General features: G+C 45.9%; 1 protein-coding gene across 1 annotated transcript in view; it reads left to right on the top strand.

The window, feature by feature from the left end:
* NCAPH (non-SMC condensin I complex subunit H) overlaps positions 1-26032 on the top strand; it is a 35576-nt gene extending 9544 nt beyond the window's left edge. Inside the window, exons 7-18 of the mRNA XM_080814240.1 lie at positions 5700-5889; positions 7227-7318; positions 8034-8239; positions 13160-13308; positions 13716-13822; positions 14589-14711; positions 17704-17814; positions 19003-19179; positions 20391-20504; positions 22881-22969; positions 23591-23666; positions 25526-26032. Coding sequence (XP_080670366.1) covers positions 5700-5889; positions 7227-7318; positions 8034-8239; positions 13160-13308; positions 13716-13822; positions 14589-14711; positions 17704-17814; positions 19003-19179; positions 20391-20504; positions 22881-22969; positions 23591-23666; positions 25526-25585 — 1494 coding nt within the window. The 3' untranslated portion in view covers positions 25586-26032. The remainder of the gene's footprint in view (positions 1-5699; positions 5890-7226; positions 7319-8033; positions 8240-13159; positions 13309-13715; positions 13823-14588; positions 14712-17703; positions 17815-19002; positions 19180-20390; positions 20505-22880; positions 22970-23590; positions 23667-25525) is intronic.

Below are 26032 nucleotides of genomic sequence, written 5' to 3'. Positions count from 1 at the left end.
TTGTCAGCATATCTACTTTCCAAAAGGTTTGGGGTCCGGGGGGTGGAGAGGGAAAGCTAATATGCAAAATGTTACCCAGTGGGGAATCTACGTAAATGTAACACAGAGGTTCTTATTACTGTTCCAACACTTGTAAGCCTGAAATTTTTCCTAATAATGGGGGCACTCACATGGCAAGAGAGGAATGAAGGCAGAATAGGCTGGTCTTTTGAAGAGTTTTGTTGTAAAGTGTAACAGAGTAATGGGTGGCAAATGAAGGGGAAAGTAAGGTCTAGAGGGTTTTCTTGTTTTTTGCTTTTTTAATGGGAGGATGAACAGCATGTTTACTTGATGGCAGCAGTCTAGTGGACCAGAGAGGAGAGTTGCTCGAGTGGAGTCCTTGAGCATGTGAGAAGGGAAGGGAATGGACAGCCCCGACAGAGCTTGGCTAAGGAGCACCCATGGCTGGTGGGCGATGGGATGTGAGTGCGCCCATGTGGGAGATTTTGGTCGTGCCCCCCTCACCTTGAAATAGGAAGCCAGGACATCAACTGACTGAGCGTGGAGGAGGAAAGGTAAATGTTTGAAGAGAGGAAAAAAGCAGGAAAAAAGTAGGAGAGGGGGGGAGCAAATGGACTGGGGAAGTAGAGTTTGCTTCCCAGACAACACTCAGGGTTGTCAACGTGGGGGCTGTGGCAGATGGATTTAAAGTGAAGTCAGTCAGCATGAGTTTGTGAGTTTCTCTAGCTATGGTTAGCTGTGTGGGTGTGAGCACGAGGCGGGCAGAAAGTGGATTGAACACGGGATTGGGTTTTGCTGAGTCAGTGTGACATGGCTAGAGAGGAACATTGGAGTGACAAGCACATGCAAGGGAGGGGTGACAATCACTGCCTATGGGACTTCAGCCAGAAAAAGAGGGGAATGAGAGAGAGCAGAAAGCCCTATGAACAGTGGGTTTTAGGGCACAGTGGGCCAAAGACTTCTTGGTGTTTGAGACCAGAAGGTGTTGGCTGGAATGTTAAGAGGTGGGGCCAGGGGCACTTGGAGTTGAGCATACAGAGAGGCTGTAGTCATAGTTCTGGAAAGTTCAGAGAACAACCAAGAGATCTCTTGAAGTCCTGGGGTTTTCGGGATGAAGGTCACAGCCATTGAAGGTGAGGATATCAAGGAACTGAGAAGCCACAGTGTTGGATGGATCAATATATGGATATTAAAATCACCAAAAACTAGGACAGCAGCAAAGTTGGAGAATAGTAATGAGCCAAGAGCTAATATTAAAATCTTCCAAGAAGGGGAAAGAAAGGAGGATTGAAAGGTGATCGAAACATAGATGGGCAGAGGCTGATAAGGTCTGACCTTACAACGTTCAAAGTGGAAGGTTTTAGGACTTGGGAAGGAGAATAGTCTGGAAGCAGTGAGGAGGAACAAGGAACTCACCTATCCCACATCTAGGCCAGAGGCTGGAGGGCTGCAGGAGAGGAAGCAACCACACTGGCCCGTGGGGAAGCAATGCCCTTGGGCAGGCCGGGTTCCATTGATGCAGTGCTCCTCAGCCTTTTGTCATTTTCCTTGCCCCTTCAGGGCCCTTTTTAGATCTTTTCTTCCTACCCTCTGCCCTTGAAATGAATGATTATAGAATAAGATTTTACCAGGTAGGGTTGAGGCTTGGAGATTCACAAGTTAATGTGATTTCTTTTTTTTTTTTTTTTCCCTAAGATTTTATTTATTCATTTGACAGAGACACAGAGAGAGAGGGAACACAAGCGGGGAGTGGGAAAGGGAGAAGCAGGGAGCCTGATGCAGGCCTCGATCCCAGGACCCTGGGACCCTGGGATCATGACCCGAGCCGAAGGCAGATGCTTAAGGACTGAGCCACCCAGGCACCCTGGTTATGGTAATTTCTAAGTTTTTTTTTTTACCCTTCCCCAAGAACTAGTTTTCATGCCCTTGAGAATGGTATCATCCCCAATTTAAAATGAATGAGTTAGGGTTGCCTGGGTGGCTCAGTCGGTTAAGTTTCTGCCTTCAGCTCAGGTCATGATCCCAGGGTCCTGGGATCGGGTCCTGCATTGGGCTTCTTGCTCAGCTGGGACCCTGCTTCTCCCTCTGCCTGCCGCTCCCCCTGCTCGTGTTTATGTTCTCTTTCACTCTGACAAATAATTCTCAAAACAAATAAACAACAACAACAACAAAAAATGAATGAGTTAGCGCTTCAAGAAAGAAGTGGGGAATATAGGGACTATCTAGAGGATCCTGGGGGAGAAAATATCCATTGTTAGCAGAGGGGGATGGGGAACAAAGAGGCAATGTCAAGTCTTTCTAGGTTTTAGAGCCGGGGGAATGTAGAATCCTGGGTGGACCTGGGTCTTTTATGTGTGACTAATAAACTAAAGGAAGGACAATGATGAGATTAGTCTTGGTGGCCTCATGGCAGATGGTAGTTGGTAGAGACGGAGCACACGGGCTAGGAGTGAGGAGCCTTGCTGGGTTCACTCTGAGTGATGGGGCTATTCTGCTCTGGGCTTGCCTAGCGGTTCCAGCCTACACTTTTTTTTTTTTTTTAAGATTTTATTTATTTATTTGATGGAGAGCACAAGCAGGCTGAGTAGCAGGCAGAGCAAAAGGGAGAAGCAGGCTCCCTGTTGAGCAAGGAGCCCACCTCAGGGCTCCATCCTGGGACCCTGGGATCATGACCTGAGCCGAGGGCAGTCGCTTAACCAACTGAGCTACCCAGATGCCTCTCCATCCTATCCTATTGTGAGGACTTTGTGTGGATGGACTGGAGGAAGGTGGAGACACTGAGGCTGAGGCTGAAGAGGGAGCGGGGAAAACAAGGGTGGCTGGCTCTCTGCAGGGGGTAGTGGTATTTCTTCATATATCAGCGTTGACACTGGGTAGTACCAGATTTGGGGGAAGCAGATAGAAAGTTCACGTCCTCGTTCTGCTATCTTAGCTGTGTGGCCCTGGGAAAAGGTTCTGAATTTTACTTTGTTAAACTATCGCAACAGGTTAACACCAGTCCCATCCACATACGGGTTTTGTGGTCATGAATCTGTCCCTGGCAAAGTACTTTATCCACGGCAATATGTTGTATATATCTGAGGGGGAGCCATATAATTCTCTCCCACCTTCCCTTCCCCACCCCAACTCTCCATGTTTTTCCCCCTTCTTAGATAGTCTGAGTATTATTTCACTGTCATTCTTGCCTCTATTTTTGTATCTATAGTGAAATGTCAGTTCAACAACACAGTTGGAAATTCTGTTCCCAGTCATTTTTTTCCAACCAGATAGATCCAATTCTGGGGAGTCTGAGGACGCTTGTACTAACCAGCCTTTCCCATTGTTCTAAAGAGAAAACAAGGGAGCAAACAGCACTGGTCCCTCTCAGCCTGTGGTGGTCAGCCACAGTTATGCCAAACGAAACCACTAGTCTTGAAGAAACACTGAGTACCCCAATCCTAAAAAGCTTTTTTTGTTCTGTCATCTGCTGTAAACTTATAATAGCCCAGAGCCCAATTCGGAGGATAAACAAGAGCGAGGGATTGTCAGAAACCTAGAATTTGAAGTTTCAACTTATTCCTGAACCTGCATTCTCTTGGAGATGGCATGGAGATGAGAAAGCAAACATTCTGTGGGTGTGTCTAGACCAGTTGAGAACTCTTATTTGTGTGTGAGCTGATCTGTTTTGGACACAGCTCTCTGTGTTCAAAATGTTTGCTATCACAGGAGATTCCAATCTGATTATGCTCCAGTTTTTTATACCATGAGAGCACAAATGGATACAATGCAAGGAAGTTCAAGGCACATACTATAGGAAATCAGAGTGGGTGGAGGTCAGAGTTTATGGAAGAGGTGAAATTTGAGCTGGGCCTTAAAGGAAAGGTAGGTATTTGTCAGACGGACCTTGCCAGGAAGGTGATTCTAGGCAGAGGCACAAGCAAAAGCCATGAAACAGGAAAGTTCTGGTTCTTTAAGGAGCTGGACAGTGTACAAGTTTGGCTAGACTCCAGGATTTACTCACAAAGCTGAAACAGCCCTAGACTTTACCATGCAGTTTGTTGTGCACATTCTCTCTGACAAATAAAGTCTTTAAATAAACAAATAAAATGAAATAAAATGAATGCGTAGGAGCTGGTAGGTGGAGAGAACCTTCAAGAAAGAAGTGGGAAGTATAGGGTCTCCTTTTACTCTTACTCTTCCTTGCTGTGGACCCTTGTTTCAAAAGATTCACCTACCTGGTGTGCCTGGCTGGCTCAGTCTGTAGAGCACGCAGCACTTGACCTTGGGGTCATGACTTTGAGCCCCATGCTGGGTTTAGAGATTAGTATTAAAAAAAAGGGGGGGGGGCAAAAGTTTCATCTACTAAACTATGCCGTCACCAGTAATTCATTTTCCCATCAAAGAACTCAAAAATGTCAATCAGATCCAATTTATATGAAAGAGCCGTTGTTCTCACTAGACAAAAAGTGAGGGTAATTGTCTTAGTGTTTTCAGCTTCATTTTGGTGTTTACAGTTTCTGTGTTGACTCTTTGAAATGCTGAGTTTTCACTAACTACCCACATAGGAACTCTCAGGGTGTGGGGCTCCAGGTGGGAAGCCAGCGCTCTAGTTGGCATTTGAGGAAGGGAATGAGAGTAACAACACTAGTATTTTTAGGATAGGAAATGGGAGCAACCAGAGACAAGGGTTAACTCAGGTGTGGGTTGTATTGGTGGCAACAGGGGTGAAAAAGGAAGGGGTAGATGGTAGAGATGTGCTTGGAGGAAGCCCTGCCAGGGTGTGTAACTGACAGCCTGAGGGGTAAGGAGACAGGGAGAACGTGGAGTTGATGTATGTCATAGTCTGGGGGCTGGAAGGATGCTGAGATAGGCTTACTGGAAAGGTAAGAGGAGAATCTCAGTTCTGGCAAGGTCAGGTTCAGAACCAAGGGGGCCAGGAATGAGCCAGAGATCCACATCTGTCTTCTTCCCTGAGGCCCCTTCTCTCCACAGTAGCTATGTCCTGGGACATACAGGAGACTTGTGAACCTAATACCCAACATGTTTCCTGTCATAGGGCCACCGGTAGAGTCAAGTGGCTTCTGCACTCTTGCCACACGTGCCTGGGTCTTGCTCTGTCCTCATTCTCATGCACTGTGCCCCAGTCTGCCTTCGGGATTGCTGTCACCTGGCTGTGCCACTCCTGCTTCTTACCCCAGCCTTGGGGCCCTCTTAGGGCCTCTCCCGTCTTTTACCCATCCATCTAGTCCTGCTGACTCTGCCTGTCTTTATCCTGAATCTCTTGGTTGTGTTCTCCAGATCTGTGAAAATATTTCTGCCTAGAGTAATAATGGGATCTTGTGAACAGATCCATCACACAGGCTTTTTAAGTCCAAGGAATTTGTGGTGATACCATTGTACTAGGTTAGCCATTTCAAAACAGTGACTTGTGGAAGGAGGCCAGCAGAAGCGTACTGTTCGTGTGGATTATAAACAGTGACAGAGTAGAAGCTTGTTGCCACTTCCTGTGTACTTGAACGCTGTACCTTTATTCAGCTGACCACACATAGGCTTCCTTTTCAATTAGTGTCTGCTAGGATGGGATTTTATTGATCTATTAGAAAGCCCTCTCCCGATTTTGATCACATGCCGAGATATCCTGGAATGAACAAAGTCCAGGGAAGGAGATTTTGTTTGCTTTGTCTGTATCCCTTAACTTGCCGGTTCTGTTTTTCGCTCAGATCGACCCCATGTTTCAGAAGACAGCGGCCTCGTTTGATGAGTGCAGCACAGCAGGGGTGTTTCTGTCTACCCTCCACTGCCATGACTACAGAAGCGAGCTGCTGTTTCCTTCCGATGTGCAGACTCTGTCCACCGAGGAACCCCTGGAGCTGCCAGATTTAGGTTGGGTGGAAGCGACAGATTTAAAAGGTGGGTACACATGACGCGTTTCACCAGGGCATTTCGGTCATCAGAAAAGTTTCCGTACAGCCATGGGTTCCATGATACGCCCGTCATGATGTTGCTTGTTTAAATTACCCAGAAGCTTCCTCTGGAATGCCCTGTTGGGCATCCTTTTGGGAAAAACGGACTTCTTTCCCCTCTGTAGCACAGAGGCTAACAGCAGTAGCTAACGCTCGCCATTGCTCTTGGCCCATATGTGCCACATTCCTCATAGGCCCCTTAACAGCCAAGGCTCTCAGTCACTTCTCAGGGTCCTGGGGCTAGCCAGGAATGTCAGAGTTTGGACTTGGAAAAGGGGCTGTAATAGGCTTTTGTTGAGCCAAAGGGGCCTTGTTCTTATTTGTTACCAATCCAGGGTGTCCTGAGGAGAAGAGGGCATTGTGAGTTATTTTCATACTCCACCTTGGTAGTCTGAGAATGGACCTGTTCTTTTTTTTTTTTTTTTTTTTTTTTAAGATTTTATTAGAGAGTGAGAAAGCTAGCATAAGCAGGGGAAGAGGCAGGCAGAGGTAGAATCAAACTTCCCGCTGAGCGGGGAGCCCAATGCAGGACTCGATCCTGGAACCCCGGGAACATGACCAGAGCCAAGGGCAGACGCTTAACCGACTGAGCCACCCAGGCATCCCTGGCCCTGTCCTTTCGTCAGCCCCTTTTACTGGCCTGGCAGGGGTTTTATCCCCCCTCCCATCCTACCCTCCACACTCTGGGGGGATCATCTGGGTGCATGGTTGGGCAGGAATACAGTAGCTACACTTGTGGGTCACATGAAATTGCTCCTTTCCCTCCAGGACTTCGCAGATGTTACAGGGGCTGCTTTCCTCCTTTCTATTCTTGCCTACAGTTTTCTAAGTACAAATATTTGTGCTAATAGTGTATTTTTCAAGTTTATGCTGTCAACTGGGACTTTAATTCTGTAAAGTACCTCGCTTAGTTTAGGACTAAAATAAGTAACATTGTGTGATTGATCATGCCGTTAGTACACTTCGAGAGTTTTTGATTTCCCAACTCCAACAGAGGGCTTGGAGTCCATTTCGGAGTCAAATGTCTATGCTTTAGGCTTCTGCCCTAATCTTTTAATAATTCTTGGAGTGCTAGTGTGGGGCCTCCCTCCAAGGTAGTTGTGTTGTCTGAGCACTACCCTCTCCCTGGACAGAAGTCTGTGACCTGGAGCTTGGCCACTAGCCAGCCTCTGCCACAGAACCGGGGGTGACGGATCCTATCTTCTCCATCGTGCTACCCTGGTCACTCTGAGGTGGGGAGGGCATGCAACATCCACACTCTTTGCTCCCTCCTGCCCTCTCCAGCGCCCATGCAGCAGTGTGCAGAGGACGGCCAGATCTGCCCTTCCCTGGCCGGGTTCCAGTTCACGAAATGGGACAGTGAGACACATAATGAGGTGAGTTCAACTTTTAGACTTCTGAGGGCTCTGGGCATTTGTCCAGCTGCTCGTGGTTTCAGTGAGATGGCCCAAGACAAGTTCTGCCCAGTGAGAACCCGAAACCGTGGCATCGTTTTTATTTAGCCAGGAGTACAGAAAATATTTCCCTTGGCACTTCTGTAGGGACCAAAACCTGGGGGGTAGAAATGAGAGTGAGGCAGCCCTGTCATTCCTGGGTGCACTTTTTTTTTTTAATCGGCTGTCCCCTTGAACATGGTTAATTCCAGGCCTTTGGTCTCAGGCTGCTGTCAGGCTCAAGGAATTTCCTGCTCTTCAGGGTTGAGTCCCTTGGCACAGAGTTTCCTGAGAAACTGTCATGTGTAAAGCTTTTCTCTGTATATTTTTAGCTTGGCCCCCTTTAGCCTACTTACTATCACTTCCAGAATAAATGGTCTCCATGGAAAACCGTTTTCTCTAAACATGTAGTTAATGGATGCCAATTCCTGTTTCATGTTTTACGAAATGTGCCTAAAGACAACACAGTCTCATCCTGTGCCGCACAGTATAAACTTCCTCAGTACCTTACTCTCGTGAGAACCTTGACTCTGGGGAGAGCGAGCCAGGAGGGGAGGCTGGAACCTGGAACTCAGGACTAAGAAGGCGTCCAGGCAGGCTGTTACTCCAGGCTGCATGGATGGCGAGAACTAGAGAATCCTCTCTTTGTCCTCTGCAGTCTGTCTCTGCTCTGGTAGACAAGTTCAAGAAAAACGAGCAGGTGTTTGACATCAATGCCGAGGTAGAGGAGAGTGACTGCGAGGACTTCCCTGACGGGCCCATGGACGACGACTTTGATGCAAACGATGAACCTGAGCACAGTGCCACCGGGGATCACACCGAGTTCAGGAGCTGGAAGGAGCCCTGCCGTACTCCGAGCTGCCCGTAAGGCTCTCAGAAGGCCCGGAAGAGGCTCCCAGAGGAGCTTTCCATTGGTTCTTAGCAGATTTCCTTCTAGGACTATCTCATTTCCTCTCCGAGATCGGCTAGCTTAGCCTGCTGGCTCCATTGTCCCCGCAGGCTGAGCCATTCTGACCCATAGTGGCATCACACCTGCCTGGGAATGTCAGCTCAGCCACCTATTGGTGACGTTGCAAGAGTTTGGAAGGATAAAGTTAAAACGTGTAAAGTGCTGGAGAGGAGAACTTGGGATATAGGCACTGCTTTGGTGGTGACTGTCGTTACCACTTGTGTTTTGGTAGCACGGAACATGCTTTCTCCACACCATATGCAGTCATGCTTTTGGCTACATCACTCCAGATTGGTTATAGACAGAAACAGCCTTATGTGCTGATTACAAAAATAAAGTGGCCCCTGCCTGGAGGGTCAGGCAAAGAGGAGGGTCCGGGCAGTGTTGGGTTAACCAGATCGGCAGACAGGACAAGCAAAGCAGGGGAAACTAAATAAGCAGATAAAACCGAACATGTTGGGCAGGAGGAGAGGTGGTAGAATGGGTCTGTAGCGATTTATTATTTTTTTCTTTTTTATTAAAGATTTTATTTATTTATTTTGATAGACAAGTAGGCAGAGAGGCACACTCGGCCTACACAAGTAGGCAGAGAGGCAGGCAGAGAGAGGAAGGGAAGCAGGCTCCCTGCCAAGCAGAGAGCCCGATTCGGGACTCGATCCCAGGACTCTGAGATCATGACCTGAGCCGAAGGCAGAGGCTTAACCCACTGAGCCACCCAGGTGCCCTTGTCTGTAGAAATTTAATTTTTTAATAAACTCTAGTAGGCCTAGAAGGAAATCAGAACTTTGTTGGCCTTTATTTATATGTACTTAGGAGATTAGTAAATTTTACTTTTGAATATGATTTGGAAGCGGATTCCATAATCCTGTGGCACTGAGGGCCGTTAAAGGTCGTGACTGGGCTTGGGTGTAAGAGGTTCCGTAAGACTGTGATGAACAGTTCCTCTGACAACTCCTGTGCCTATAACAATTTTGTGTTCCTGGGACAGGACAGCCAAGCTGGTTTAGTGTGGGGTAAAACCTTAGAAGTTGTCTAAGAAAATTTGTCTACTCATGTGGGAAATGATTAGATTGATGATGTCTCTTCACATCTGTGTAGAAGTTGACGGGCTAAACATTTGACACTTTAAGGCAAAACTACCCAGCGAGGCCCTTTGGCACCCTCCTTTCCTCTCCTGATTCGTACTATTAGTATACCTGCAATTTTGTCCCTGTGCCCCTCCTATCTTCTACAGAGTGAGAAATGGTAGGTGGGTTGGTGGGATGATCTCTTTCAGTCCAAATTCAAATGTCAACGAACAGCCGTCACTTTCCTGACATCTAAGGAACTGACGGTAGCAAAGGGCTTTAGTCACTTCCATTTTGTTACCTTGAAGAAATGTTTGCCCTTCTCTCCCCAGTTTCAAACAGAACAAAGTCTTAGGATCCATCTTACTGAGCGCTTTAGGGGCAGGGTGCTTGGGTTGTAGCCCAAGGTTTTATCCATCTTGAAATTGTTATCCTTGGCATGGTGCTGGCCTTGCCCAAGAGCTCAGTATTGAAACTGCATGGACTCGACTGCCGTGCCTAGCCAGGAGATATGGGGCAGAGGCAAGTGGCCTTACCTTTTGGGGTCTTTGTTTTCTCATACACAAAATGAAGGGTTTGGCCTAGATGATAATAGTAATGTCTGAGCTCATTGAGTGCTCTATTCTTCTGGTTTCAGGCCAGCCACTGTGCCAGGGGCCTTACCCACGTTATCTCACGTTATTTACAGAAAACAGAAAATCTAATTACTTAAGTCTTGCAACAACCTTATCATGAGGTCCTGTTGTCCCCATTTCACAGATGAGGAAACAGGCTCAGAGAAGTTAAGTAATGGAATAGAGCTGGGTATCACTCAGTGCCTTTGACCAATTCTGGCTGCATGTAATGAACTTTGGACAATAGGCTCCACCCCAGAGCACTGAACTGAGAGTCACAGAAGCCAGGCTTTGAGTCACATTTCCCAAACCTCCATGGGTGCTTTGTAGTATGCACCCAGGATTGTGAGCACTGGACTGGACTGGAAGGTTGGGGTTTGTTTTGTGTGTGTGTGTGTGTGTGTGTGTGTGTGTGTTTTAATATTTTATTTATTTGAGAGAGAGAGAGACTGTAAGCAGGGGGAGCAGCAAGTAGAGGGAGAGGGAGAAGCAGGTTCCCTGCTGAGCAAGGAGCCCAACATGGGGCTCAATCCTAGGACCCTGAGATCATGACCTGAGTTGAAGGCAGACGCTAACCGATTGAGCCACCCAGGTGCCCCTGGACTGAAAGGTCTTTATGGACTTCTCTAGGTTGAGATGGGATGGGGCCATGCTGAATCATAAATACCAGTGTTTTGTAGCGTGCCCCTTGTTGCTGGTCCCTGGATGGCAGCATTCAGACCACTGTGCACTTCGTACATTAACAAGGGCAGGCCTAACAGTGGCGTATATCCAACAGCAGCTTGGGCGCACTCCCTCTTGCAGCAGCAGCGGCCCATGTGTCTGCTGTAGCTAGTCTCTGCTTGACAGGTGCTCACTGTGGTTTAAAAGACCTAGACTGTGGTCTAGGCCTACACCACCACCTGTTTCGTGCATGCAGGAATGAGGCATTCTGCTGCTTGCGTGGTGAGGTGCCAGGAGCCAGCTGGGAGGCGACCTGCAGATCCTAGTGCGATGTGCTGAACCAGTACTAACCTGGAGGGGCCCTGTGGGAGGAGGGCAGGTAGAAGAAGTAATTCCCCCAGAGGGTATTAGAGAAGTTTGCTGGAGGGGATGCTTGATGGAGAATTGAGGACACTGGGAAGTAGGTTAGTTGTTGAGTCGGGAAGTTGGGACGAATAAGATGCCTGCCACGTAGCCTCATATATTGCGAGAGAAAATGGCTGGAGTTCAAGCCTCAAGGGCCTTAGCCCCACCCTGGCCCACAGATTCTCAGGGGATGGGAGCCAAGCTCTTTATAGCTTTGCCTATAAGTTCCCAATAAATTCCCAGCCTGACTGCCAAAACAGAAAAATGTCTGTGAGAATTAAGCAGACTCTACTGAAGCCATCTTCTTTCTCCACCTAGAGCTCACAGTACAGTACAATTGTTCCTTAGTAACATAAAGGCATACTAGAAATGTGAATTTTTTTCATATATTCTAATTTTTAAAATTAAGTTTTAGGGGCGCCTGGCAGGCTCAGTTGGTAGAGCATGTGACTCTTGATATTGGGGTTGTAAGTTTGAAGCCCACATTGGGTGGACAGATTACTTAAAAATCTTTTAAAATAATAAAATTAAGTTTTAATTACACAATAAATATACAAATACAGATTCTTGGTTTTAAAGTAAAAATTCTGTAGATAAAGGCAAAGTCCTCTTTTAAAACTTTTTAACCTTATTACACAAGGCTTGGTGTGAAGACGGTGTATTTGTAGCTCAGTGTAGATAAAAAGCGGTTCAGTGTCTGAGGTTTCCTTGGACCTTGACCTTTAGAGGGCAGTATAGCAGCACTAACATACTTTCTGATGTGTCAGGCTCCCCGCGCAGACTAGAACATTGCTGAGAGGTTGAAAAACCAAACCCAAACTGTCATACTGGACTGGCCAGTCAGACTCTTCGCACACAGCCCAGAATAAAGCTAGGTGGCTTAACAGATTATAAGTGCCCCCCCATTGTCATTTGTCATTTGAGGGACAAATCAGAGTAACATCTATTCACTCCTAGTAGGTACCACAAGAGTTATCAGAGCCCTCATTTATGGAAGGATGGTAAAGAAAGACTGAGAGATTATCATCTGCATGGCTGGAAGCCTTGTGTATGGAAAGATCTTGAGGCTGATTCAGAGAATTGTGTCCTCCTCCCAGCTCTGGCATTTTTTTTCTTTTAAGGTTTTATTTATTTATATGAGAGAGAACAAGCATGAGAGGGAGAGGTCAGAGGGAGAAGCAGACCCTCTGCTGAGCAGGGAGCCCAATGTGGGACTCAGTCCCCAGACTCCAGGATCATGACCTGAGCTGAAGGCAGTCACTCAACCAGCTGAGCCACCCAGGCGCCCCCAGCTCTGGTATTTTAGTGACTGCAGTCTTACATGAAAACTTAACTTCTCTCCAAGGCACCTGGGTGGCTCAGTCAGTTAAGTGTCTGCCTTCAGCTCAGGTCATGATCCTGAAGTCCTGGGATTGAGTCCCGCATGCGGCTCCCTGCTCAGTGGGAAGCCTGCATCTCCCTCTGCCACTGCTCCCTCTCTTGTGTGCGCCCTCTCTCTCTCTCTCAAATAAATAAAATTTTTTAAAAAAGACAACTTACCTTCTCTCTGCCACTGTTTCCTTATCTCTCAGATGGGTAAACTTGCGTTCCATGAAGTACTTTAAAACCTCTTTGTAGGGGCATCTGGGTGGCTCATTGGGTTAAAGCCTCTGCCTTCAGCTCAGGTCATGATCCCAGGGTCCTGGGATTGAGCCCCACATTGGGCTCTCTGCTTAGCAGGGAGCCTGCTTCCACCTCTTTCTCTCTCTGCCTACTTGTGATCTCTGTCAAATAAATAAATAAATAAATAAAATCTTTTTAAAAAATTTAAAAAAAAAAACCTCTTTGTATAGCTGTCTGTGATCATAATGTTATAGTATTAAGAGAAACTTCAGCACTTTGATGAAGTAAAAACTAGGGAATTATTAACAATGAAATATTTATATTGCACTTACTCTTAGAAATGCTGCTCATCTGTGGAGAAGTGGGTAGGTAGCATCTTCAATTTCATTACACGCTACTTTGCATGTAAATGGCATGATTGCATTATGTATATTGACATGTACACAGCTGGACAGGTAAAAATATGATTTCATGTATGTTACAGGGAAGAAATGATTCCCCTTGGGGATGGAGACATTAGGACCATGTGCCCTCTTCTGTCCATGAAACCTGGAGAATATTCCTATTTTAGTCCCCGTACCATGTCAATGTGGGCTGGCCCGGATCACTGGCGCTTTAGACCCCGACTCAAACGTATGTACTTCTAAGTTTGAACGTCTGTACTTCCAAGTATGAACTTTAAGAGATAGTGTCGATGATCATCCAGTATCCATGTGACTTCAAACAGGGGCCATACGTGGGAATGACCATAGGCTTACAAGGCAGGACTCTAGAATTCTGAAGGGCCTTGCCAGCATTATGTGTTTTACATGCTGTCTTTGAAAAGAACGGATTAATTAGCATACTTGTAATTGTGTTTTGTTAGCAAGACCACAAATCATAAGTTAGGGATGAAACTAGGTGTATGATTTGCCTTTTCTGATGCTGTTATGCTCAGACAAAAACTCGAGCATTTTTGCAGTTGGTAAGATCTTGCAAAATGGATACGTAATATTGTCCAGAGAGGTGAACAATGTTGACATATGTGTTTATTTCTGCAGACGATGCTTCCTCCAAATCAGAGAACAAAAAGAAGAGTACAAAGAAGGATTTTGAAATTGACTTTGACGATGATATTGACTTTGATGTATATTTTAAAAAAACAAAGGTTTGTGCTAAATCTATTAGCCTGTATGCTTTTTTAAATTGCTCTTTTCACTCTTTTCAGATTTTTTAGAATTCATTACAAATTTAAGTTTTAGAGTAAATGGATGGTTTCATTCTCCCTCAAACTCTAGAGGAATTGAGGAATAGTCCTGAACTCAGTGGCAGATAGAATCAGGTTTAGAATATCAATAATGTCTAGCAAAATCACTCTTTGCTACAGAACTGGGAACTCTGACAGTAGGCTAGTGCTGCCCAAATCCTTCCCAAGCTGCTTTAAAAAATATTTGTTTTGACCATTCTTACTAAAATGCCTGGGGTGCCTGGGTGGTTCAGTTGGTTAAGCTTCTGACTCTTTTTTTTTTTTTTTTAATTTTTTTTTTAAGATTTTATTTATTTACTTGACAGAGAGAGATCACAAGTAGGCAGAGAGGCAGGCAGAGAGAGTGAGAGGGAAGCAGGCTCCCTGCCGAGCAGAGAGCCCGATGCGGGACTCGATCTCAGGACCCTGAGATCATGACCTGAGCTGAAGGCAGCAGCTTAAACCACTGAGCCACCCAGGCGCCCAAGCTTCTGACTCTTGATTTTGGCTGAGGTCATGATCTCGGGGCTGTGAGACTGAGCCTTGCAACAGGCTCTGTGCTCAGCGTGGAGACTGCTTGAGATTCTCTCCCTCTGCCACTCTTCCACTCCTGCCTCAAGTGTGCTCTCTCAATTTCTCTCTTTCTCTCAAAAAAAAAAAAAAAATGGTTTTTGTTTTTAATTAACAGGCTTCTACTATTCTGGCCAAGTCCACTTTGGAGAACCAGAATTGGAAAGCCACAACTCTTCCCACGGATTTCTTCTATGAGACTGATCATCTTGTCCAGCTGCATCTCAAACCAGGCACCAGGGTAAGATTGCTCCTTGGTTCCTTGAGGCTGCTGCTGTCAAACGTGCTGGTAGCGTGGGAGAAATCAGATGGTTGGCAATGTTGACTATCAGCCCGCGCCTTCGAGGAAAAGGAGAGCGCAAGGGGAGGGGAAGGTGTTAGCCAGGGGCAGTCACCAGGAGATGCAGCAGGTGTAGCAAAGCTAAAGGGAAAGCTTATGGCATAGACACAGGTTGGAGATTTGGAGATACTTCAGCTGGTGAGACTGCCGGGTGGCCACTGAGGCCTAGGTGTTGAAATGCTAGGGGGAATAAAAAGTCTTTCACTAAGGTTTTTACATGGTGGTAGTTATTTCTTGATTCTCATTGATGTTGTGGACTCACTAACCAGTTGCTTTCCCCAGGCCACACTGCCTTCCTCATCATCAAGGTGTAGACATGAGCCCCACTGTGACTTATGGGGCAATGTGGGTGCCAAGCTCCTGACCGTGCAGTCTCAGGGAGTTATCTAGAGCTGTGCCACCTTCCCGGGCTCTGTCGAGGCTCCTCTGTTCTGATGAGCATCTAGACCACCCAGGGCTGGCCTCCAGTCACTGTTCACTTCATCTGCCCGCAGCTCTTCTGGCGATGCTGGTCGCAAGTGTGTGTCACCGTTGCCAGGGTTACCAGGCAGCGGTTCCTGCCAAGTTCCCTTTTATCTGGACCCTCTGCTCACTTGCTTTCCTGAGTGTTCTGGTCTTGTGGTGTCCTAGACACAAACTGTCTTCATTTTCCTCTTCCTTATTTTGCCTGTTTCTCTACAAGACGTTAATGATATGTATACAGTTCTCCGGATTCACAATCTCCCATTGTGTTTTTATAAACCAACACTAATATATTTTTCCTTTTAATCAGTACTGTTTACTTAACAGAAATACTCTTAAAAATGCAGAAAGAGATACAAAGTTGCAGCAGTAGTAGAAACAATGGCTGTGGTCAGTGTTGGTTAAGTGCTAACCGGGTCGCATTCTAATGGGAAAATGGGGCCCTGCGGCAGAAGAGCAGGACAGCAGGACAGTGGACACTGCTACCAAACCTTACCCAGCCTGGAGCTCCTTTCTGTGGCCAGGAGTTACCCAACCCCCTTCCCTCAAGCCCTTATTAGGAGCATCTGAAGACTGTGGCCTTCGGTGGGAATTTGCTTATTAATTCCAGGGGCTGTTGTTTTGTTGTTTATAGTTGTTTCCTATAGAAGAAAGAACTTCTGCTTCTGATTGTCCACAGGGTCAAAGTCACGGAGTGGTAGGGCAGCCAGGCAGCTGGAGCTGGAGATCCCTGCCCTTCCAGCAGGGCTATGCGGGGATAATGACTATTAAACTCAGGAAACCCTGGAAATTAAACGCTGGGTTAGTAAGCACTGTTTGGCTAGAGACCATACAGATCAACCATCCAGTTTAATTATCTTACAGGGGGATTCTAGTAGCAACCAGCTGACAACACGAGGAGGTCACAGCCCCTTCCTGAAATACTTGTAGTCTATGGACAGTTTAGCATGTGCCTAAAGGACAGTATCCTAAATGGGGAAGGATTTAGAAATGGCATCATATGAGGAACTGTGGACGAAAGAGGACTTAAGTCAATAAATACCTATTATTGAATATTATTTTTGGATTATGTTACAAAAACATTGTGGGGTTTTTTTTTTTTTGGCTGCTTTTGGAGTATATCATTGTAGTAGAATATTCAGTATGCTTTGTAAACTGAATACCTTCAGCCTTACTTCCTTCACCCCTGTAAGGACCTATTTAGCCAGAGCGCTTCCATTCAGTTAAATAATAACCTTGTTGTTTAACCCTTAAACTGTCCCTGCCCCCCTTCCCCCAGGGGACTTACCTAAAAACAAGTCCCGGAAACCTGTCCCAGGTAACAAAGCCCAAATACAAGGGTGGGTCAGGCCAGGTGGAGACATCCAATCAGTGGACGGGTGCATACTGTCTCCCTAGTTACCAAGGAGTATGGGCCCCACCCTTTGGGAGCCTTTTGGGTGCCAATTCTGACCAAGGTGATAGGCTAGTTCAAATATCTACTAGGGTAATTCAATTGGTAATTCAATTGTAATTCAATTGGTCACTTATGTGTGACCTAACATGACTGTGCAGCTTTCTCTGTGTGTTACAATTTCATTGGTCACCTGTGCGTGGCCGGGCCCAACCACATGGCCTTTGCCCTTAAAAGCTAGTCTGTGAAGCAGAGAAAGGTAGCCCTTTCTGTAAGAGGCACGGCCCCGAACATTCGGTTTGATTCTCAATACTTGGCATGGAATAAAGCTTTGCTTGACCTTTGCTTTGTATCAGTCTTGCTCCTTTAATCATGGACCCATTTTGGGGGGACGTTTCACCCCAAAGACACACACCCCCGGTAAAAATCACTGGTCTACCGGGCAGCAAATATCTGAAGGGCTGTGGTCACAGGTATTCCCAAAAGAGGAGGGAGGCTTGTTCTGTGAGGCTCTGGAAGGCAGAACAAGGACCTGGGGGTGTAATGACGGGGAGAAGAGCTGGATGTTTCTCCCTATAGCTACGTAGGGAGCAGTGATTGCCCCAGAAATGGGACAGGCTATCTGTGAATTAAAATCATGAGTGGGTTTTCTCTCAGAATTATTTGAGCAGCCGCAAGTTGACTTCTTTTCAGATAGCTATAGGCAATTCTGTTGGGGTTTTTTTTTGTTTGTTTTCTGGCAATTTTGTTTTTAATGAGCCCTTTTTAAAATGAAGTTGTGTGCAGACCTAATTGCAAACGAGCTGCTCTGGTTTGTTTGGGATGGATGGCCTCCAAGCGCTGCTACCGTGGGGCTTGCTCTAGAATGGAGTTGTGCAGCTGAAGTTGTCAGGATTAGATGACTTCTCATGGTCCTTAAAACTCTAAAATTCTGTAATTCTAGGAGCTTGATCATAAGAACTAAGGTTATCTTCTAACCTAGGTTGGAACTACTTTTCTAGAAATTGCTTTCTGCAGTTGTTCTTTCCTTCATTCTAGTTACTTAAGACAGCCCAAGGCCAGAGAGCAGGAACCGAACATTATGAAGAAATTGGAGACTATGATTACAACAACCCTAACGACACCTCCAACTTTTGCCCTGGATTACAGGTAAAAGGAGAGAGGAGCTCTGTCCTTTCTCATAAGCAGAAGAGCCTTTTCTATTCCCCATCTCCTCCCTTTCCTATATGGCAGAAGGCTGTAGGAAATTCTGAATTGGGGGAGGAGGGTTATGGCTGCCTGCCCAGCCCCCCATGCATCAGGAAATGGAAAAAAGCTGAGGAAACAGCCAAAAGCTAGGCCTGCTTTACCTCAAACCCTGTATGTGGAAAGTGAATGGTCATATTCCAATAAACCAGTCAATGTCTTTAGCCTGTGCAAAGCACTTATTTTGACTATTTTGGGATTTCAGAGGAAAATACTCCTCTTGCTTTTAGAAACTAATATTTTTGTCTAGGGGGACAGGACATTCAGACATGTGAAGATGGTGGGGTCTGAAAGGGAAAGGTCTAGGGGGTAGATTCAGGAGACTGGGCTTGTAGCTCTGATTTTGGTTGTTACATTGTGAATTTGTATAAGCCACTCCCCATTTTTAGATCTTAGTTTAGACAATAATTTTGTGATTCTAATAAAATGGCAAATATAAATAACAGAAGGGGAGAAAATATTAGGTCTCTGTGTCCCTTTGGGGAGAGGGACAAGAACTGAAGAACAGCTTTTTCACCTTGTCATCTTCCTTGGAGGAGAGTTGGGTGGTTACCTTTAAGTGAAAATCCAGACTGACCGCTTGGCAAGTGCTTCTCACATTTTCAAGGGGTATGAGAATCACCCAGAGAGCCTGCTTGAAAACCAAGTCCTGGGCCCCAGCCCAGAGATCTGATCCATTCCTGCTGGTCTTGGTCCAAGAATGACTTTTTCACAGCTCCCAGGCAGGACCCCCACTGCTGGCTGGCGACCTCTGACACCTCTTGTGCCCACATCGAGTGAGGCATGTGGGTCAGATCTCAGGTGTTTTGGAAATGCTGTCCATAAAATGAAATCTGAAATTAGCTAGAAACCAAAGGGGACACTGGCAGTTGTGATTATTCCTCCTACCTTGCTCTGGAGGTCTTAGTTAGCAGATACCTTCCTCATAGGGCTTATGTGTAACCGGAGGGTCACTGGAGGCACCTAGAAGACCATCCTAGGCTTGACTCATGTAACGAACTCTCAGGTGCTCTGCTCTTAATGTGTAAATAGAGTCCTTTTCAAGGACACTCCAAGCTTCTGCCAAACTTGAAGAACTGTTTCCTTGCCCAGGCTGCTGACAGTGACTATGAAGAGTCGGATGACTTATTTGTGGGACCAGGTGGGACCTTTGACCTTACATCCTGCCATCCACCCAAGACAGCACAAGAGAATGGTGATGTACCTGAAGTCCAAGGATTGGACATCACCACTTACGGGGAGTCAAATCTGGTAGCTGAACCTCAGAAGGTAAAGGTGAAAGCCAAGAATTTTGTTAGATTATTTGCCTGAGATCTATTTAATTTTCTTCCTCCTCCTGTATGAGAGTCACATTGGTCTGGACTTTATTTTTTTTTTTTCTTTCTCAGTTTTAACCTGCTGCTCTCCAAGTGGTTGATTCTTAAATAAGGCCATGTTGAGAATGAGCTGATGGCCAATTTAGTTTGTGTGGAACTAGCCATCTCTTTAGAAATGGTGATAAACCATATGACTAGAAGCAAAGTGGTAAAGTATGTGAATGAAGGCTGCAGGCAGGGAAAATCGGTTTCTGCGCTGTTTGGGTGAGACTGGCTATTTGGCTCTGGCTCAGTCCATGAAGCAGGCCACTCTTGATTTCAGGGTTGTGAGTTCAAGCCCCATGTGGGGTATAGGGATTTCTTAAAAGTAAAATGTTTTTTAAAAAGAAAGAGAATCTTGGCCAGATTCAATTCATATGAAATGATGATGCATTGATCACCTGCATACCAGGTGACAGGCCTAGTGATTTCATATCCATTTGATTGGCCTATCTCTTTACTCTAGAATTCCAACTTAGTCTTTTTTTTTATTTTTTTTAAGATTTTATTTATTTGACAGAGAGAGATCACAACTAGGCAGAGAGACAGGCCGAGAGAAAGGGAAGCAGGCTCCCTGCTGAGCAGAGAGCCCCATGCGGGGCTCGATCCCAGGACTCTGAGATCATGACCTGAGCCGAAAGCAGAAGCTTTAACCCACTGAGCCACCCAGGCATCCCCCAGCTTAGTCTTAATATAGATTGCACTTGGGCTCCAGGGTGGCTCAGTTGGTTAATCGACGGCCTTTGGCTCAGGTCATGATCCCAGAGTTCCGGAATCGAGTCCTGCATCGGGCTCCCAGCTCCGTGGGGAGTCTGCTTCTCCCTCTGACCTCTCCTCTCATGCTCTCTCTCTCTCACTTTCTCTCTCTCTGTCAAATAAATAAATTTTAAATATCTTTTTTTAAAAAAAGTAGTTTAAAAAAATGTAGATTACACTTGATCAACAAGAAATCAGATTGAAATGAGGGACTCTGTTTTGGCATATCCAAAGAAAGCTCTGTAATTCCTTTGATCAAGACTAAATCAGAATCTTTATTTGAACTCCAGACTTTTTGATTTTACAATGGGTGAATTATAAATGTTTCTTTAGTTTGCTTAATTTTACTTTGTCGCATATGTATTTCAGGTAAATAAAATTGAAATTCATTATGCCAAGACTGCCAAGAGGATGGACATGAAGAAGTTGAAGCAGAGCATGTGGAGTTTGCTGACAAAGTTCTCCAAGCAAGCAGACACAGAGGTAACACGCTCTGCTTGCTCTCCAGGTACCCAGCATGTGAGAGGGGACTGGCTCACGGTTAAGGCTCCAAGATCAACAGTGAATACAGAAAGCATTCTTTCAGAAACACAAGAAAGACAGGGCACCTGGGTGGCTCAGTTGGTTAAGTGGCTGCCTTCAGCTCAGGTCATGATCCCAGAGTCATGGGATCAAGTCCTGCATCAGGCTCCCATGTCCATGGGCAGTCTGCTTCTCCCTCTGACCTTCTCCCCTCTCATGCTCTCTCTCTCTCTCTCTCTCTCTCTCTCTCTCAAATGAATAAATAAACTCTTAAAAAAAAAGAAAAATACAAGAAAGATCTCATGCCTCTGAAAGTGGGATGAACCAAGTATATGAACACGCAATTCACACAAAAAGTGATGCAGATGGTAAACTAGTGCACAGACATTATTTAGCTTTGCTGATCATCACAAAATACAAACCAAAGCAATTTCCACTGCTTTAGCAATTAAACAGAGCTTTAGCAGCTTTAGCAATTAAACAGTTGAGGAAAAGTTTGGCGTATATACTCACTGCTGGTGTGATTTAGGTTGATGAACCACTGTTCTGGAAAGCAAATTCTAACATCTCACATACCATAAAATGTTTAAGCCCTTTGATCTAATAGGGAGATGTATTCTAAGTAGAAAAGTAGTTTAAAAAAAATTTTTTTTTTTTTTTGCTGTCAAATTAATCTCTCTCTTCTTCAGAACAAGGTGAAACATTGACTAATTCTTTCCAGCTGAATGGAGCTCTTAGTTAACCAGAATCCTTCCATCCTTTCTGCTGGACCTCTTCTGTTCAGGCAGTGTTCTGAGCTTTTTTGGAAAACTCAGCCTGCTCTCTTAAACCTTCTCCTGCTGGCTGAGAAGTGAAAATCATGATTTGATTGAGGACCCCAAGTTGTGTAGTCACGGTTATCAGATAAAGCTTCAGTCATATTCATAAGGTTTTATCAACTAAAACTGAATAGGATACAAATGTAAGAGAAATGTGCTTTTTTAAGAGGTAGGAACGGGGTTCTACTTAAACTTTGAATTTAAATGACTTATAATACCATGTCCTCTAGGACTTCTGGTTAATGAAGGATTTATTCCTTTTTTTTAAGATTTTGTTTATTTATTTGAGAGAGAGAGAGAATGAGCATAAGAGGGGGAGGGTCAGAGGGAGAAGCAGACAACCTCCATCCACCTCTGAGCAAGGAGCCTGATGTGGGACTCGATCCCTGGACTCCAGGATCATGATCTGAGCTGAAGGCAGTTGCTCAACCAACTGAGCCACACAAGGCATCCAGGATTTATTCTTTTTTTTTTTTAATTTTTTATCATGAAAATATTCAAACAGGGTGCCTGGGTGGCTTGGTTGGTTAAACATCTGACTCCTGATTTCGACTCAGGCCATGGTCTTAGGGTCCTGGGATCCAGCCCCATGTCAGGCTCCACCTTCAGTGGGGAATCTGAGGATTCTCTTTCTCTCTCTCTCTCTCTCTCTCTGCCCCTCTTCCTGCTCACACACGCTCTCTCACCCTCTCTCAAATAAATAAATCTTTTTTTTTTTAAGATTTTATTTATTTATTTGACAGACAGATCACAAGGAGGCAGAGAGAGAGAGAGAGAGGAGGAAGCAGGCTCCCCGCGGAGCAGAGAGCCCGATGTGGGGCTTGATCCCAGGACCCTGGGATCATGATCTGAGCTGAAGGCAGAGGCTTTAACCCACTTTAAGCCACCCAGGTGCCCCTAAATCAATCCTTAAAAAAAGAAAATATTTGACAGTATTCAAAAGCAGAGAGAGCATAGTATAGTACACACCTATTTCCAATAATTATCACTGTTTTATTTGTACTATCACCTATCCTGTCCTGTCACCCCACTCCTCTCACCGTGTATACATTCTGGGTTATCTTAATGCAAATGCCAAACATGATATCCTTTGATCCGTGTATACATTCTGGGTTATCTTAATGCAAATGCCAAACATGATATCCTTTGATAACTGCTTGCCTTAGAGATTATGGATTCTCTGCTGCCCTTGGTTGAAGCTATAAATGATCATGGCTTTTGTTAGTTTGTTTTTTTTTTACTTCAGAGGAACCTAGAACCCTCTTTGCAATTCTTCCTTTACTGGGATTATACTGGCCATTGATGTCCACATTTACCATAACTTCTAGTCAGTGTCATGGTCCAGGGCTGAGGCACAGGGTCTCTTTATGGGTCCCTTTTCTTCAAGATGTAACTTAGAAAATGTTTTGGTTTCATTCAGTTGTAAACTCTTCGGAGGTACAACTTCGAAATTTATGTTGCTTTCTCAAAAGTGAACTGACCCAGAATGTCTGAATTGTCAATATCCTTCTTCTGTTAGACAAACCACAATGAAACTGGAAAAGAGGACCCAGTGAAGGTGGCTGATGAGAAGATGCTCAGCGGGCTCACAAGGGACCTGCAGAAGAGGTACGAGCCAGTGAACGCAGGGGGGCTCCCCATCCCTTCCTCCGAGCCCTGGCTGAGAGTGCTCCAGCCTGAGCTGCTGGTGTGACAGACCCTCACACCATCTGCTGGTTTGTTTTTTTTTTAAGATTTTATTTATTTATTTGACAGACAGAGATCACAAGTAGGCAGAGAGGCAGGCAGAGAGAGAGGAAGAGAAGCAGGCTCCCTGCTGAGCAGAGAGCCCGATGCGGGGCTCAATCCCAGGACCCTGAGATCATGACCTGCACGAAAGGCAGAGGCTTTAACCCACTGAGCCACCCAGGCACCCCCATCTGCTGTTTTAATACTCGGGGCAGTTTTTCTGTTTCTTCATCACATTGATAAATTACTTAATACAGACCAACTTTTTAAAAAGACATTTTAAAAAAAAAGGCATTTTTCTGCACCATTGGCTGGAATGGAGCAAGTGACATTTTATTTCCAAATAAGAACCTGGAAAAACCTGCTTATAAAATGCATCTGAAATATTTCTTTGTTTCTCATTAGTTTGTTCACTGGAAATGTGTGTTCTTACTTGTTGAAAGAGTCTTTGTTCCTAGAACCGCAGTGACCTAGCTAAATACTTGCCTCTCTGTTTTCCAGCCTTCCTCCTCTCATGGCTCAGAACCTCTCTATACCTCTGGCCTTTGCCTGTCTCCTGCACTTAGCCAATGAAAAGGTAGGTAAATTTGGTATGCAGGGGAGTAATTCTTTATTTGTGGCACCCTGTTTGAGGTTTTTTCTAGATCTTTCCTGGGCAACCTCACAAGACATCTTAAATACAGTTGACTTACGCAGTAGTTTCAACCCCAGAGGATTAGCCAAGCACTTAGAAGAATCTTAGAAAAGGGCCATTCGGTAGGATTAGCAATGAAAATAATGAGGAGGACCCAAATGGAAAAATTTAAGTGCTGAATTGTAATCTATCAGTTCCCAACTTCAGAACATAAAGCACTTTGATATCATTGGGTGTCAAAGGCTTTAAAGGCCAAATCCTACCAGTGCCAAAGTCAAGACACATGAAGACAGATGCAGGAGGAAGGAGTCCTAAGACATGGAGGCAGTGGCCAGCCAAGCTGGACCACCAAGAGCTGTGAAGAAAGGCTTGGGACCAGAGTGTCACATTGGGAGCCAGGAGACGTGCCAACTGTGACAGCGGGCCAGGCTCTGCAGGGCGCCATGCCAGCTGCAGAGCTAAGCAGCTGTGGCGGTTCCCAAGGGAACAGGCAGGGACTCATCTTGTCAAGAGTTTGCTGGTGTCACCCAGGGGGGCAGCCCAGCGTGGCAGCCAGCAACAAGCCCAGATGAAACTTGATATCCTTTGTGTCCCGGGGCCCCGGTCCCTAACGCAGATGTTGTCACTGAGGCAGAGCATCCCTACCCTCGCTGCCCTCGTGTACCACCAGTGTAGATTCTGACCTCCCCGCCGCCCCGAGCTAAGAGGGGGGATCTTAGAGTGTGACACCTGTCTGAACACCGAAGTGTGGTTTGAGAGGGTCGATCAGATTGTACTGGAATGCTAGCAAAAGTGGGTGCTGTAGAAGTGCTCAGGACTTCCTGTGTGCCTGTGTCTGGCCTCTGCCCTCATGATGAAAGTGATTCGGTGATGATCGGCTCTGTTTCCCAGAGCCACAGAGAGAAATCTCACAACACTTAATACCAGAACATGTCTCTTTTTGTGGCCTTGCTCCCAGTCTCTCACTCCTGTCTGTCATCAGCCCCTCTGGTAATGAGATCCCTGAGAAGTGCGGTGTGACAGCACTCGGGACGCAGGGGTGGATGCTGGGCCTTCAGTGCCAGTACGGTGCAGCTCATTAGCCAGAGTGGAACCACCAGGAACCAAGCTGCAGAAGTCACACTGTGGGGTGCAGGGGGTGATTTCAACTTTCCATCGTTAGCAGCACAGGAAGGTACCCTGGCAAGGGCGGTGTGGTTGCTGAGTACCAGCAGGTTGGGCCTGCCTCGGGACCCAGTGAGGGGAGGTACGCTTGTGGCGAGCTTAGGCGAGAGAGGCTTCGGACAGCCATTTCATCCTGCGGGAAACAAGTGGCTGGCTTGGTGGGGAGTTCACAGGGTGGGAGTGGGGGTGTCAGGTGGGAGGAGAGCTGTGAGGTAGGGAAAGGCCTGCACAGATGGGAGAGAAAGGCCTGTGCAGATGGCGGGGTATAAGGTGATGGGGCAGTGAGGAGCAGGGCTGCAGGAGGCCACACACGGACACGGTTAACAGTCACGTATCGTGTCTCCTAGTGGCTATCCACTTCTCTTAGCTCCTGCCAGAGCAAATAGCTTCACTCTTGGGCCCTTTACAGAGAGAGGTTGTTTCGGGCACCAGTGCCCAGGAAGTCTTGCTTTTTGCATTTTTCCCCTGCCGGTGGCAAGGATTTGGAATTAGCTTTATCCTGCAAATTATATTTTCTGTTACAGTCCCAGGACAAACCTCATTCTTTATAGTCACTCCCCTGTTGCCTTGATTAGAATCTACATTATGATTCCTGTATTTTCAGTATGCTGAAGTTCATGTGTTTGGTCTTTCTTCAGAATCTAAAGCTGGAAGGAACCGAGGACCTTTCCGACATTCTGGTGAGGCAAGGGGATTAAGTTTGCCTGAGAAAAGTTGGCAGAGCGGGGCTCATCGCTCCTTCAGTGACCAGGACGACTGTGGCCTGGATGTTGCCTAGCCCACCACCAAAGAGTGGCTGTTCCGTCTGTTGCTCTTCCCTTTTCTCCCTCAGTCAGGGAACCAGCACCCCGAAGCTCCGTCTTTGATTAAAGTTTTCCACCCTGTGGTGACCACCTAGCAGGGAGGAGCTGGTGAAGATACTGTTCTTGATTGGGAAAACCTATATCCATACTTTGTATCCGTGTCTAGTTTTTGTCTCCTAAGTTGATCTTTGTTATTTTCCACACTTTCATAGAAAATAATTTCCCAGCAGGTCCTGGTTGTCTTTAAACAGCTGTCTAACCCATGTACATAAAACACATCATATGTGTACTTACAAATGTATATATATTGTGTAGCCTTAAAATAAAATCATTCTAAACAAT

Source organism: Martes martes, assembly GCF_963455335.1.
Source record: "Martes martes genome assembly, chromosome: 9".
In the NCBI taxonomy this organism is placed as follows: domain Eukaryota; kingdom Metazoa; phylum Chordata; class Mammalia; order Carnivora; family Mustelidae; genus Martes; species Martes martes.
This window is presented reverse-complemented; position numbering and strand designations above follow the sequence as displayed.